At 38.7% G+C, this 14,909-nt stretch overlaps 1 protein-coding gene and 1 long non-coding RNA gene across 3 annotated transcripts in view; one reads left to right on the forward strand and one right to left on the reverse strand.

Annotated features, from left to right (window-relative positions):
* Nucleotides 1-1,077: 1,077 nt before the first annotated feature.
* LOC129725547 (homeobox protein 5) overlaps nt 1,078-14,909 on the reverse strand; it is a 425,481-nt gene continuing 411,649 nt past the window's right edge. For both annotated transcript variants that reach the window (XM_055681523.1, XM_055681521.1), the window contains exon 6: nt 1,078-7,253. In XM_055681523.1, the coding sequence (XP_055537498.1) occupies nt 6,495-7,253 (759 nt within the window). In that variant the 3' untranslated portion in view covers nt 1,078-6,494. The remainder of the gene's footprint in view (nt 7,254-14,909) is intronic.
* LOC129725550 (uncharacterized) lies at nt 7,115-11,253 on the forward strand. The gene is made up of 3 exons (XR_008728106.1): nt 7,115-10,371; nt 10,432-10,803; nt 10,873-11,253. It is a non-coding gene; the product is annotated as an uncharacterized LOC129725550 (long non-coding RNA).

The following is a 14,909-nucleotide window of genomic DNA, read 5'->3' on the forward strand; positions in this document are numbered from 1 at the left end:
ATTTACCTAAACTACGATTTCATTCTTCTAGAAAACTGTGGTCTTCAACAAAGTTTTCCACATGACCTTTTGAACAAGTATGCTAAAGAGCGCAGCAGATAAGTGATGTTCAAAATTTTAAAGCTACATGCACATGAGCGCCGCGTTGCTTTCGACTTTAAAATCAAATTGTGTATCATATAACATCTCTTGACCCTCTGAACAACTTTGCTGAAGACGACAACTTTCTAAATGGTCGGGTTCACAAGGTGAATAAGGTTTGAAACACTCAAAACTTCATGAACGATAGCGCCACGTTGCAGTCAAATTTCGAACAAACTGTGAGCCAAATAAATACCTCTACAAGTTCCTGAACAACTTTTCTGAAGAACACAACTCTCTAGGTTGTCGGTATCCGAGATAGAGTTACATAAATTTGCCCATATTAGGTGATGGTTAAATTTCGGGGTGCTGTAATATTCAAACCGGATGTTGCAAAACTCAGTGAAGCGATTCCAAAGTTGTGGCAGGTGGCAAAACTGTATGTGGAATTATGCACCATGAAAATAGTCTAAATTGTTTCGATCATGATACTTTATTTTATACTTAAACTCTGAAACATGTTGAGAGGTTTCTTATTAAAATTTTCGGGATTTTGAGTTTACACATTTATATTTGTTGTGGTTTTTAGAGATATATTTTTGAATTGGTTCAACGCATTTTAAAACAGCAGATCTCTTGAAAATCTTGAATGTTGAAGGCGTTTTTTCCGGATCAAGGGCAAATTATTCAACTCAGCGAGACGAAGTAGAGTTTGGTTCTCATGTGAAGGTCGTGGAAGGCAAATTGTGGAAAAAGTGAAATTTAAACCGGAGTGAGTGCGTGTAAGAGTAAAGCTGCTGCCAGCTGCTGGATAACTGACGAGCGATTTCATGTTTGTAGAGTTTGTTTACATGAGAACAGAAATACTAAGCGTGTTACTAATTTTAACGTAGATATGGGAAAAGAATAAAAGGACTCCTTCGCAACCTGAAAATAGGTGGATCGAATAAACCTGGCGGAAGAATGTGATATACAAAATCATAGACCAATGACAGCTTGGGGAATGTTAATTTCATTTATTATTCAATAATGGTTTAATTGTTTTCAATATATATTCCATTTGTCCACGATTTGCATGGTTCCTTGCATAATAAATATTAATCATTTATTTCTTTATATTTCAATATATAATTTAAAATTTCACATTTTTATTATCCTCGTAATAAAAAATAATAAAAATTAAAACGAGAAGATGACGTAAAATATTTCTTACAGCTATACATACGCGTGTTATGGTATGATTTTTACATTGTTTTCTCTCGCTTGCGTATGTGTATTTTTTTTTGCTTCGCTTCGATTCCATTACAATTACCCAGACAACATTTTTCGTGTTTAGCAAACGTTCTTCTTCCCGATCACACTCACACACTTACGCGCTCATTCTGCCTGCGTACGCACCTTTCGATTTCCATGCCTATGTAATGCTTGGCCTAATCTGTTCGCTGAACGATTTCAGTTGGCGTGCGATCCCTACCAAAGACGACCTAATCCGCGGATGTTCCGCTCTTGTTTTTGTTCAATTTTGACTGGTTGGGAAATGTTCCCGATATCTATCGCTGGGTGTTACCGTAGTTAGTCGTCACCACGTCCGTCACATACGTTCTCTCCTACGAGCACACATAAACACAAACTACCAAGCTTTTTTCCCGCGTGCCGGCGTGCTAAGGACAGGAGGAATCACTTGTCGCGGTTCGCTTTCCGGTATGTTGGAAAATGTTTTAATTTTTACTTTTGATTTGTTTTCCTCTGAATTTGTTATAATGTCCAATTATGGTTGCTGTTGAATGATTCGGCGAGAAAATATTCTTTGTTTTTTTTTTCAGTTTAATTTAGAGGCGCTTCCGTTGAAATGGATGAAGTATAAAAATATTGACGTTTTCTGATTGCTAAACTCATAGAGATGTACACACTTGTGCCGTTTTTTTAGACGATGGTTTGCAATTATTATTTTGCTTTGCTTTTTATCAGTAACTCTACTAAACTTATGTGGCGTTCTGATTATTTCTTCTGTATGTAAAGCTGTGTGTTTGCCAATTGTGTTTCATTTCTGAGTTAATAGCGTTTAGTTTATTGTATTGTAGTTGCCCAGTGCTAGTGGTTTCAATTATTGTTAAATATTTCATGCTTGTTCTCTATTCGTCGAATAAATGTACATGTATTTTGTTTCGCTTCTAATGGCGGTACTTCCGATATAGCGTTTATTCTGGCTTGCTACCAATTGGTTGGTACATTAGTCGCCCAGTTTGCTAATTTGTTTAAGAGTTAGATTGTTAGTTATTTTGCTATCAAACAAATAAGAAAACTTGTATTCAATGGAATAAATTATCGTCTTTTTCCCATCAGTGATCGGTTCGCCTACGATGAATCTCGTCTACCTCGGCCATGACATTCGCTAATTTGCATTCATTTTGTGGCTCATACAAAGTCGCCAAACTGTTTGAATATCTTTAGTTTGATTATTTTTTCTCACTGTGTTTTTTTGGAGCGAGAAAAGGCAGCATCGACTCTATTTGTCGTGGTTGCATTCGCTGCATTTTCTACGCTCGGTTGCTTATCTCGTTGGGAATACCTTTACTAATGGCGACCAATAATTTAGTTGTATGAGTGGACTTCTTATACATTTTGCTAAACTGAATGAATTGTACAACAGTGTAGTAAAGTAAAATCTAATTATGGGATGAGAAATGGAATAGTTGGGTAGTATCATTCGATAATTGTTCTACAGAATATAAGATTCAAAATAGTAATTCGCTGGATCAAACAAAAATAAAACTATCGCGAAGGAATCGTAGAAACTTCGAACATCGGATGTTTGCTGGATTCATAACTCAAAGTACAGGTGGCCCACTCATACAAAAACATAAAAGCATAGCAACCTAGTCAGGCCATCTATAGACGAGTGATGCCTAGATTCACAAAATAGTCGGCGTAAATGCATTTCATTTATCTGTATTTGATTTCAAGTTACCTGTTGCTGTTATGTGTTTGTTACTGATATTAATAAAATATTTATTTTACAATATTTACAGACTTGCATTTGTTTATTTACTTTCGATCGAAGTTTTTTTTATACAGGATATAACGGGAACATGCGTTTGTTTTGTGGGGACGAGCTATGATAAATATTCCGATTTCTATTTGTTTTTACTACATGCAATTGGTGGTACGGTACTATTAGGATACAGACAACGGGAAATTAGCTTTTGAATGTGTAGAATAGACAGGTATAGTTGATATTTGTTTGATTACTCGTTTTTTGAATGTAATTCTTGATTTCTAGGTTATGGATTGATTTAAGAGATACAATTTAACTAGCGACTTTTTTGTTGTTATGTGACAATGTTGGTGAGTAGATATGAACCTGACATTTAAGTTTATTTTAATTGGAATCGATAAACACATTGGAGTTGCTACAGCTCACGAAACAAGTCCAAGAATTTAGTTCAGTAAGCTTTCCAAACACTTTTAGTTGATTTTGTCAAGTTGCTTAGAAAAATGGTCAAACAGAAAACCGGTTGAATTAGCAAAAAAAAAAAACCAAAGTTTATTTCTGTGATGGTGAATAAAGATTACTGAAACGGTGTACATGGTTTGAACTCGCATTATTGAATGAACTTTGTTTTTTATGCTACGCATCGTAAAATTGAAATTCAGAATCCAACACAAATAATACCACTTCAGATATCTTCAATCACATTGCTAGTTGAAACGTTGTGTGAATGATTAATGGTGTTCGTGTGTTTCTCGTTTTGCCTGGTAAATTTAATTCTGGCGCTTCTCAGCTGCTTTCCCCACATCAACACAAAATGGCGACTAAAATAACCTTTAAGCTACATTCCTTCAACGTTTGCTTTTTATATAATGAACACCGCTCAGTAGTTATAATCTGGTTATGTTTTCACCTTGGATATATCACATTTTCACTCTTCTCGCCTGACGCTTCGTTTTGCAGTTGAACTGCGCCTTCGTGCGTGACACCATTTTGTTTTGTTTTGTTTTTTTTTTCGTCGGCAAACCACAAGTAGCGACTCCGTTCCTCTAACTCTGCCAACCGAGTACCTCATTAAATACGAATTTCTACTTCCGGCAACATCACGACTGCCTGGGTCTGCGGATAGTTTCCGGTATTAAGTTTTTTTTTGTTTTGTCTGAACAATTTTGGTTTAATTTTTTGGTCGACAGAAACTCCCAATTTCAATGTGCATTAATCGATATGACTTTGGCTTAAATTGAACGAAAACTGTAAATTTAGAATTTCATTGAATTTGGTAACTTATCACAAATTTTGTTCGAAAAATGTTGTCGACATCTTAAAAAAAATATGGCATATGGCGCTTGTTTTATTTTTTTTTTGTTTTTCCCCACCCTCGGGTGTTTTAACGTCGGCAGAAAGTCTTTCCGGCGAAAGGTAAAATAAATATGACATTACTATCTATAAGAGTTACGATACGAACATACACAAATGAAGAGGAAAAGTATAGACGTACCAATGAACACTCACATTTTCGTAACTCTACGCATCAATCGTTTCGTTTTAGCATGCGCTCACATTCACTAACATAATTTGAATGACTGCTGCTGTCAACTATTTTCTTGCCTAACTTAGTACGGGATTTTACGCTTATTTTGCTATACTATGTCCCTTTCTTTCCTTCTTTTTCGCCCTTTCCTGCTGACTTTAAAAGAAAGATTACACATTCCCAGCCATGTAATTTTTGTCTGTTAGTTGTATAGTAGTGCATTTTTCTTTTACTGTAGTTTTGTAGTTATGGTAATAGTAGTAATAGAAGTAATAATAATAGTAGTAGTTGTGTCACTAGTATTAGTAGTAGTTTTATTTCATTTTTGTTGCTATTGACGAAAAAAGCTTATATTGTTTTCGACGGTAATTTTTCATTTATTTGCTACGCTGTGTTTCTGTTTGTGTATGTGTGTTTGTTTGCGGGTCTGCCTGTTGTTGTTGTGTGTGTGTGTATGTCTCCACCTATATTTTGACTATTTTCGTGCTATATATGTATCGTAATTTTAGTAGTTGAGCCATTATTTCCCATTTTGTTTTTATTTTGTTTAACGTTTAGCAACTTACTGTAACCTGATGCGTGATACTTAAGAAGCTGAATTGTTTCACTATTGTAGCTGTTTTGTATCTGTACCTGTGTGTATGTGTGTGTTTTTTTAGTTTGCGCAGGGACTTTTCGTTTGTTCTAGCTTCCCTTAGCCAAAACTTTCGATTTATAATTGAATAATTTAACTTAACAAATAATAAAATTTCCCTAGCGTTATCTTATTCTGCTCTTCGGAAATGAAGAGCAAAAAGGCTGTCAATTTACTTAAATTTTCAGGTTTCCTGCATTTGAGTTAACAACTAACCTCGATTCGTCTATTTAGCTGACAGTTGAGTTTCTTGTTCATCATTTTGGTTGCACACTTTACTAAAAGGTAGTCTTGCACATGAATTTGATACATTTTTCCGTTTAGTTTTGTTTTTAACCTTACTTGCTAAGTAATAAAATATAAGTTTTTTTTAAAGATGGTTTACCTGGTGGAAAAGCGATACGCAACTGAGGATTTTTTGTGTGTTTCTATTTTAGCGAGAGTTTTGTGAAAAGCGGAGCTAATCTGGTCGGATCAGGATGAGCGAGTGTAGTTTTGGGTATGCTGCTCGGATTTTAATTTGTTTTGTATATAATTATTATTCAAAGTTAAAAACAATGACGTACGATTGAATAAATAAATTAAAAATTGCCTGGAAAATCTCATTGAAGATAGCTGAATTAAACGCAACTAAATTCTTTGAAAAATTGTTTTGTAATTTTTGACAACCGAAACGTCAATGACTGAGCAATGCTAAGTTCTCAAAGCTGTTTCAAATTACATTTTCAACTGTTATTAAAAGTGCATTGGTATTCAAACCTTTCTAATTGTACAACATCTACAGATGATTCGAACTAAATTCTGAAGTTTTGATGCAAATTAAACTTTCAAAAGATTCTTGCACTTTAGCCAAGTTATGACAATCAATTGTTGAACTAAGAACTTCAATATTTGATTCACAACAACCTCGTCCTAATTAGGGATACATTTAAATTTATTTTCTTTTTTTTTTATCGAAGTGTTGCTCAGCTGAAATACTGTAGGAAATCGAAACAAAACTTAATTTTTTTGGTTACAATAGTTCCGTCGTTTGGACACACTAAAACGAACTGAACAGCCTCGAGAGGGCCGAAAAAAAATACAATAAATAAGTAATTTCATCTATTAATGCCGCAGATCAATCAGCCATCTTGCTCGCAGTATGAATCACAAATATTATCACGACATCGATTAGCTAGCTTAACGAACAGAAAGGGGAACAGATCACCGCGATGACCGGGGTCAGCATTTCAACTATCCTGTGCCGGCGCTCCATCCTGTCACATATAGTGCGTACTGGTATCCGGACTGGGACTGGTAGATAGGGACATCGGTGTGCTACTGCCCTGTTGCTGGTTTAGCGAGCTGGAGGAAGCGCTCGGCACCGAAGAGGACAGCCCCGTCTGCTGCTGTTGCTGCTGCTGACGGTGTTGAACCGACGTGGTCGATTGTCGGTAGTGATGATTATGATTATGTATTCCACTTACTGCTAAATTAGACCCACCACTAGAACTCAACCCACCCACGCGACTTCCACTAGCTCCGATCACACTCCCATTTCCGTAGGAATTGCTTCGAGTTTGATAATTATTATTATTACAGCTAGTACTGCTACTATTAGGTCCATAATTGTTATTATTACTACTGCTATTACCGCTATTATTAACATTAATACCACTAGTGGATGATTTGGATGTTTTGTTACCTGGGAGAAACCGCAGGATTTGCTTCAGCTTTTCAGACTTGTCAGACTTGGGTTGTGTTTGGTGATGCTGGCTGCTCGAACCACTGATCGACGAACCGTGGTGGCCGCTGCTGCCTAGCGTGGATAGACTGTTGGCGATCGCCCGGTTGCCCAGACTGGCGGAGCCACCGCTGAGCGAGTGGCTGAGGCTGGACACTCCGGAACCGCGCAGCTGGCTGTTGAGATTACTCCTGGACGATGACGTGGACGACGCACCCGACTGGTACTGGGCTGGCACATCGCCGACCGTTTTATTCGGTGGGGCTTTGACGTAGGTTCGCGGAATTTCCGATTGCTGAGGAGGAGAAAAAGAAAAGGATTTTACAGTTCTCTTTTTCTGGAGACAAAATTATTTCATGAGAAAATAACATACGAATGGCAGTCATTCGCATATTATATATGCTAAGAATGCATGACAAACAGTGATAAAAATCATTCTTTCAATTTACGCAGCACCCTTCAGATACATAAGATTTTTATTCTCGTAACGAGCTGTCATACTCCGATGGAATGTTTCATGCACCTTGTTCACGGTCACGTAATAAAATTTATTGTAAAAACAACGAAGTAAGCTTTACTGTTCCTTTGATAAAGTGAAAATGAAAATCATACAGCAATCGTTATCATAATGAAACACCAACATTGGTCCAAGACCGAGCTTTCTGGAACCGGTTACTTTTGGGCTAAAGTACACATGCCGAATTAACAAGACTTACACAACAAAACTCAAAGTAATCAATTTTGAGCAAATTTGTAACGGTGAAATTCTAACGAATACGTTTTCACGCAACTAACGGATGACTTCACTTTCTTGTTTTATAAATAATGGAAGAACTGAAAAAACGAAGGTAGAGAGAATGAACATTGCACGATAGTGAAATATTTCGTTGCCATCGTAAGACTAATGTTTATGGCGCTGAAAAGTTTCAGCCCTGATGACATATGAACACTGGTTTGCAATACACTGCGATCATCTTTTGTTGCTAGCCACGACTGCTGTACATACGTTTTTTTTTCCTGTGTGAACTCATGACTGCGACCAGAGACATTAGATCTCTGGTGCAGACCCAATGAATTATTATCTTGAGAGTCAGTAAGTACAGGGTGCGGCAGGAAAAGATGCGAAAATGTATGGTATTACTTCAAATCCCATTTTAACTACTTTAAAAAATAATATCAAAATTTTCGAGTTCGTAATATTTATATTAGGTTCTTTCAAAGCAATCTACTTGATGTATCCTCCATTTTTAGCAATAACATCCGTAAGGCAACGCCGGACACAGAGCATGTCTGTCGAACGCAGTCCTCCGATATCGATAACCACCTGCGTGTTATGACAGGCTTCGAAGCCGTCAAACAAGGATGAGATGTTTTGAGGACTTGTGCTACAACATACACCCAAATTAAATAATCCTTGGATCTCTTGGAAAGGGTCGCTCGTAGTTTTTTATCCCCCTCCGTAATGAAGTGGTGTTTGGTTCTAGCTTTGGAAGATGCGTGAAGTCTGCTATGAAGATTCTTTAAATCGATTTTACAGAAATATTGGATTCTTTGGCAAGTTTCCTGATGAAACTGAGCAATGAGCAAATTGATCACGTTTAGCGCAGGTACGTGCAAACCGCGGACCTAAATATTAAAGTTTACACATTTTCGCGGTTTTTCCTGCCGCACCCTGTATTTAAATTGTTCTTGATACAATGCTCTGCTATGGATGATGAGTGGATTTGTGCAGCGAGGTTAGAAGCCGACATGACATTTGTGTCTAAGAGGTTAGAAACTGAGCTGGAGCAGTTCTACCGCACCAGTGAAACGCGGATGTTCTATGAGAGGGTAAACTAGTCTCGCAGAGACTATGTGCTGCAAGCCTACATGTGCAATGACACGAATGGGAAACTTCTCACGGATGCCAGCTAGGTGGTGACAGGTGGAAGAAGTATTTCGATGGACTGAATGGTGATACAGTAAACAGAAGTGGAGCAGGCACAGACCTAGTAGCACCAGCAGCAGATGATCGAGTACCAGCCCCCGATGTTCGTGAAGTTCTTTGTGAAATCGGGAAGCTGAAGAACAACTAAGCCGCAGGCAAAGACGGACTGCCAAGCGAGCTCTTTAAACATGGTAGAGTGGCGCTGGCTAGAGCGCTGCAATGAGTCATATCCAGGATTTGGGAGGAGGAAAAACTGTCAGGCGAGAGGATGGAGGGAGTCGTCTGCCCCATCTACAATAGGGGCGACAAGCTGTAGTGCCGAAACTACCGCGGTATCTCGCTTATCAATGCCGCCTACAAAATATTCTCACAGATCCAGTTCCGTCGCCTATCACCTTTAACCAGGAGATTCATGGGCCAATACTAAGCGGGCTTCATTCGAGCCCTTGCCACCACGAACCATTTCTTTTCAATCCGAAAGATCTATAGAAATGTCGCGAGTACAAAATGCCCACACATCACATCTTCATCGACTTCACGGCGGTCTATGATACAGTCGATCGAAAATAGTAATGGCAGATCGTGCACGACAACGGATTCCCGGATAAACTGACTTGATTAATCAAAGCCACCATGGCGTGTGTGGTTCGGGGATACTCTCGAGCCCTTTTGAATCGCGCAGAGAGTTAATACAAGGTGATGGACCTTCTTGATTGCTATTTAACTTCGCCCTTTAGAGTATGATCCGAAGGGCAGGCATCGACACGAGGGGCACGATTTTCAAAAGTTTCACTGGTGACCGCCGAAGAGACGATGATTTCGGCGAAAAATTTGCTAGCTTGAAAATCAGGTGCCCACTGCGCAGGAAATAAACATTACTAGGGTATTTTGCCAATTGTTGCACACCACCCAATTATTGCACACTTCACACTTTTTGTAACTATTATCGGCGGTTAATTTGGTTATATGTTATTTCTTTATTATATCGCCCGCAGAATTTTATAACCCGTTGAATATTATAAGTGTTTTTGTAATTCAAAGTAATTTTTTAAACTTTATAATGATTTTTTTCACAGGTGTCCCAGTTTCGCTGTTGCGAAGCGATTTTCTTATCTTCATACTTAAGAAAGTAGATTTTTATAATAAGCGTTTATCGATCGTTAAATACAAACACACAGGTTCGATGGCTTCCAGATAATCGGTAAAGCTTATCTTTTCTTAACAGCTCATTAAAAATCTGTCTATATGCTAGAAAAGATAGATAAATTCACAAGTTTAATAATTGGAACGACGAACGACAGTTTTTCCAATTTTATTGCACACTCCTAACCTCTTTTTTCTGCATCGGGCATTTGACAGTTCGCTCCTCTGCGGTGTTGTTTTTGTTTATCTATGCAAGCGGTAGGAGCCGTAGCTTTTCGTACCGCAGTTTATCCTGTTTTTCGCCGATTCTCACGAGGTTACCAGGTCAATAATGGATATAAAGGTTACTCTAAAGCATAATCAAGTGATTTTGCTAATATTCATACCATATTATTGATTGCAGCGAAGCACCTTTCCGATTCCGAAACCCAGCATTTCAGCTCCCCTTCCAGTGAAAAGTTGTAAAAAGTACACGGAAGACTCTCTTCGACGGGCTGCTGTCGCCGTGAAAACCAGTGCAATGACGTTGGGGCCGGCATCCAAATGCTTCGGAGTGCCGAAATCTTTAATTAGGTTTCGATTGAGTCTAAAATGAACTAGAAAATTTCCGGTCTGCAAACTATGCTCACGACTGAAGAGGAATCGAAGCTTGTAACTTGGCTGCAGGAAATGGAGCGTCGTGGTTATCCCTGTACGAAGCATACTCTTATTTCGAGGGTTAAAGCCTTCTTGGACAAAAGCCCGCGTGACTCTTTGTTCAAAAATAACACGCCAGGTAAGTACCATAAAAATTATCGAGCAAGTGCCAAACCTAACCTAAAATTTGATTTGCCGTCACAAACAGCCAGCTTTTCGAACTCCGGAGAGTATTTCTATGTCCAGCGTGACCTTACGTGAATTGGACCTTCGGAGCTGGTTTGAACACATTCGCAATTACGCGACGGATCATAAAATCGAGGATATTTTCAAAGACCCGCGACGTGTTCTTAATGGCGATGAAACTTCGTTTGTTTTCGATCCCATCACAAAAGCTGTTGTTGCATCCAAAGGAAATCGGAATGTTTATTTGGTCCAGAAAGCAGATCCCAAAAAGAACGTAACGGTAAAAAAATCCATGACGGACGATTAGCAAGAGTGTCTGCTTACAAACGAAAACATCATCATATGATTTTTTTTTTGCACTGGTTATTTTGATTGTCCAGAACATTCACAAAATAAAAATGTGTTAACGAGAATATAAATAAATGAGCATAACGCTTCAATGAGAATATCAATGATTAAACTTATTAACCCTGGATGGTCCACATGGTACATGGATAGCCCCATACCATTACACGACGTGTTTACATATTGCAAATAAAACAATTGTTAGCAACTTAATCACTAAAACAATGAGAAAAAGTCAATACAAAAAGCTGTGCAACAATTGGACATCGAGTGTGCAATAATAAGATTTAAGGGTTATTCTGCTGTGCAAAAATTGGGTGTAGAGGTGCTACACAAAGACCGTGTTGAGTGCAGATTTTTTGACGAATTTCATACAAATTGTTCTGGGAAATAATTTTGTATTGGTCTATGCGCATAGTAAACGTATTCACCAGCAAAAATATGCTTCCACTTTTCCAAAATCAGCAAAATCTTTTAAACGAATGCTTAGCTGTGCAACAAATGGCAGTTTACCCTACTAGTTTAGTGCCGAGAGACGCGATAGGTCTCGATGTGTTCAATATTAACGCTACGGTGTTTGAAAGTGCCTCACAAAAACAGAAGGCCCCGGATGGCCTGGCTGATAGGACGAAGTGCAGCGCTGCTTTGATTGCTCTTCTCCAGGCGATTTTCAACAGATCACTCCAACATCAAATGTTTCTCTCTGCGTGGATTTCTCGTATGCTGTCACGAGAAAGGCGATAAAAAAATGCTTCAAAATCATCATTAAGGACATGCCGTTCAGCTCTTGAAGAAATTATATTAGCCTCTCCCAATATGGATTCTAACCCGAACGTTTTGTAGACACTAATCTGTGCGAAGTTACATCACTTTATATCGGAGCAATGAGCGGTTAAGCAAAAGTTGACGCCGTATTCACCGACATTCAGATAGAGTTTGATACCGTTGATCATGATTTCCTTCTTGCAATGGCTTCTTTCTTAATTGAGCAACAGCTTTACGTGAAATTCGGATCAACAGTATCTTACAGTGTTATCCCCTCCTCTGGCGTGCCACAAGGAAGCAACTTGAATCCAGTGCAGTTTGTACTATTTTTCGAGGATGTGTGGAAACTTCTTGCGAATGGTGAAATATTGGTAGACGATTTGAAAATTTACCTTATAATACGAAATGAAGCCGACTGCAGGAAACTCCGAATTTGACTAAATAACTTCGTTCAATGGTGCAACTTCCTGGAATTGGACATGTCGAAGTATTACGTGATCTCATATCGGTGACTCAAACGACCAATTCTCTACAATTACGTCATGGTTCTTAAACGATGTGGTGAACTCAGAGATCTTGGTATGTTGCTGGACGTCCAACACTTAGTCAAGCTACATCATTCCACTATGAGTGATGGGGCCAATCGTTAGCTAGCACGATTTCAGTGATCCAACCTGTTTACGTGCCTCCCTAGTTCGATCAATACTCGCATTTCCATCGGTCGATTGGTCACCACATGAAGCGGTGTGTTAATCCAGAATTGAATCTATCCAGCACAACTTTGTCTGTCGTGCATTAAGAAGACTTTCCTAATCTTAACTACCTACACCACTACGTCACAAAAGATAAAAAAATTGGTCGCGGTGATAAAATACCCAACATGGAAAAAATCACGTCTTCGACTTCAATGTACCTTGTGGCAGTTTCATATAAAATATTTTGAGATGTGACACCTCTTAATACAACGTTAGCATATTAAATGGCAAGCTAAAGTCTAGATTATTGCTCTCTTTACTTTTTGTTATCTTTTTTAAATTGCTGACGGTGCCAGGTACCAACTTCTCAGAGTCTGTATAATGTAAATCAAACATTATTCTTTCTGAGGTCGTTGTTAGTTATGTAAAAGTACGCGATAGGTGCTTCACAGTTACCAAGACTTACGAGTCTCGTTTTAACTTTTCTGCTAAAGCGGATTGCAAACATTTGTCAAAAGAACTTTTATACACTTTCCATGCTCCACACTGTTGATAATTCTATCCGCGCATGAAACGAAAACGGAGCTTTTGATCAAACTGTAACCAACTTGGTCGACAATCATAAATGATTTCTTGCCATTCAACTGGGATTGCATGTCCGTTAAATATGTTGCATGTAACAAGGCTCGTGTAAGAGAAAGTAAAATTGTAATAAAAATCACCTCAAACACACATCTCCTCAATGTTTGCACAAGTGAGAAGCAGAAAAAAAGTCCCGGGGTACATCCCATGCACGCGACGCACTTAGCCAGCAAGGTTACCAAAGTCTCCTCTGTTTGTTCCTAACTGCCGCCCCACTGGTCTGTGAACATTTACGAGGGTACGTAGGTACAGTCTGCATCCAGTGTGCATCCGTCACGGGGTGTTGCATAATGGGTTGGTTCGTTTAAAAATAGCTTCTCAATTGGTGGCTCAAGAACTGCATTGCCACCCACATGTAATACTCCAGAATTACACAAGAGGCAGCCTCCGCCATTGTGACACACATCACTCGGGCTGCCGCTCGGAATGGAAAATCCGGGCTGAGTGCCGCCTGAAGGGTGTTCCGATTCTCGCATGGCTCGACGAACGCAAGCGTTAGTTTTTCTTTGTCGGTGCAGTGGTGGACACGACAAAATTGAGGTTGAGATTGCTTTAAACCTATTATTCTGAATTTTTTTGCTTGTCGATGTTTTGGTTTTCGGAGTACTTTGGGTTTTCGTATTTGTGTTCCAGCGATCCCGAAGGAATTTTCAATGTTTTTTTTTATTATGACCACCGTCAAGCAATGTCAGTTGTCCCAAAAAATATACCCAGGCTAGGTTAAGCAGCAGTAGGTACTCTACTTGTAGATGAATGAACTTTGGTGGCAACCGGATTGAAAAGCCACACAAAATTTATGGTTTTCAGATGGCTTTTCCAATCAACGTTTAACATACTAAGATTGTAAAAGACAGTATTTAAAATTAAATATGAAGTATGCTAAGGAAAAACAATGTCAAAGGAAGAGTCGACGAGTAGAAGAAGTGAGGGTCACATGGGAAAGTTTACGTCACCTACCGATAATCGGTAACGGATGAAATCTGAGTCATCAATTTGCATACTGATTGTCAATTTACAAAGTGTAAGGCAGTGTACGATTCAGTTAAGCGACAGATGAACATAGAGCGATGTATGTCACCCTATCGCACAGAAATGTTGTTATATGCGCTTTAGCAAATCTCGAGTTAACATGTGTCGGCGATACGTGGTTTGATGAAGTTAAGCACACAGAGAACTTCTCGCTTGTTTGAGCAGCCATTTTGTTCCACTACTTTTTCATCTTTGTCGCATCCTGAGTCATCTTTCTACTCCTCTTCTACAATATTTTTGGAATGGACGAAATTGGATGGACTGATGTCCTTTTAGTTAAAATCCACCATGTTGTCTCCTTACCATTACTTTTCCGTTGGAGTTTCAGCTTACCAAATTATCGGTTCGCGATTTCTATGACTGTTTTGAAGCGAAATCAATTAGGACTAACTTTTTAGCACTGAAAGAGGAAACATTTTAAAACAGATTTCCGGCAAAACATTCCAGATCCGACCTCTAGGAGCACTGCGGTATAATATACAATGTGCTAATGCTGTCAGGAAATGAATAACTCGTAGGATTACCATAAAACATATCTTCAAAGCGAAGAATACTAATAATACAGGGTGCGCCATAATTTTTG

This window comes from Wyeomyia smithii, chromosome 2, assembly GCF_029784165.1.
Source record: "Wyeomyia smithii strain HCP4-BCI-WySm-NY-G18 chromosome 2, ASM2978416v1, whole genome shotgun sequence".
NCBI lineage: Eukaryota > Metazoa > Arthropoda > Insecta > Diptera > Culicidae > Wyeomyia > Wyeomyia smithii.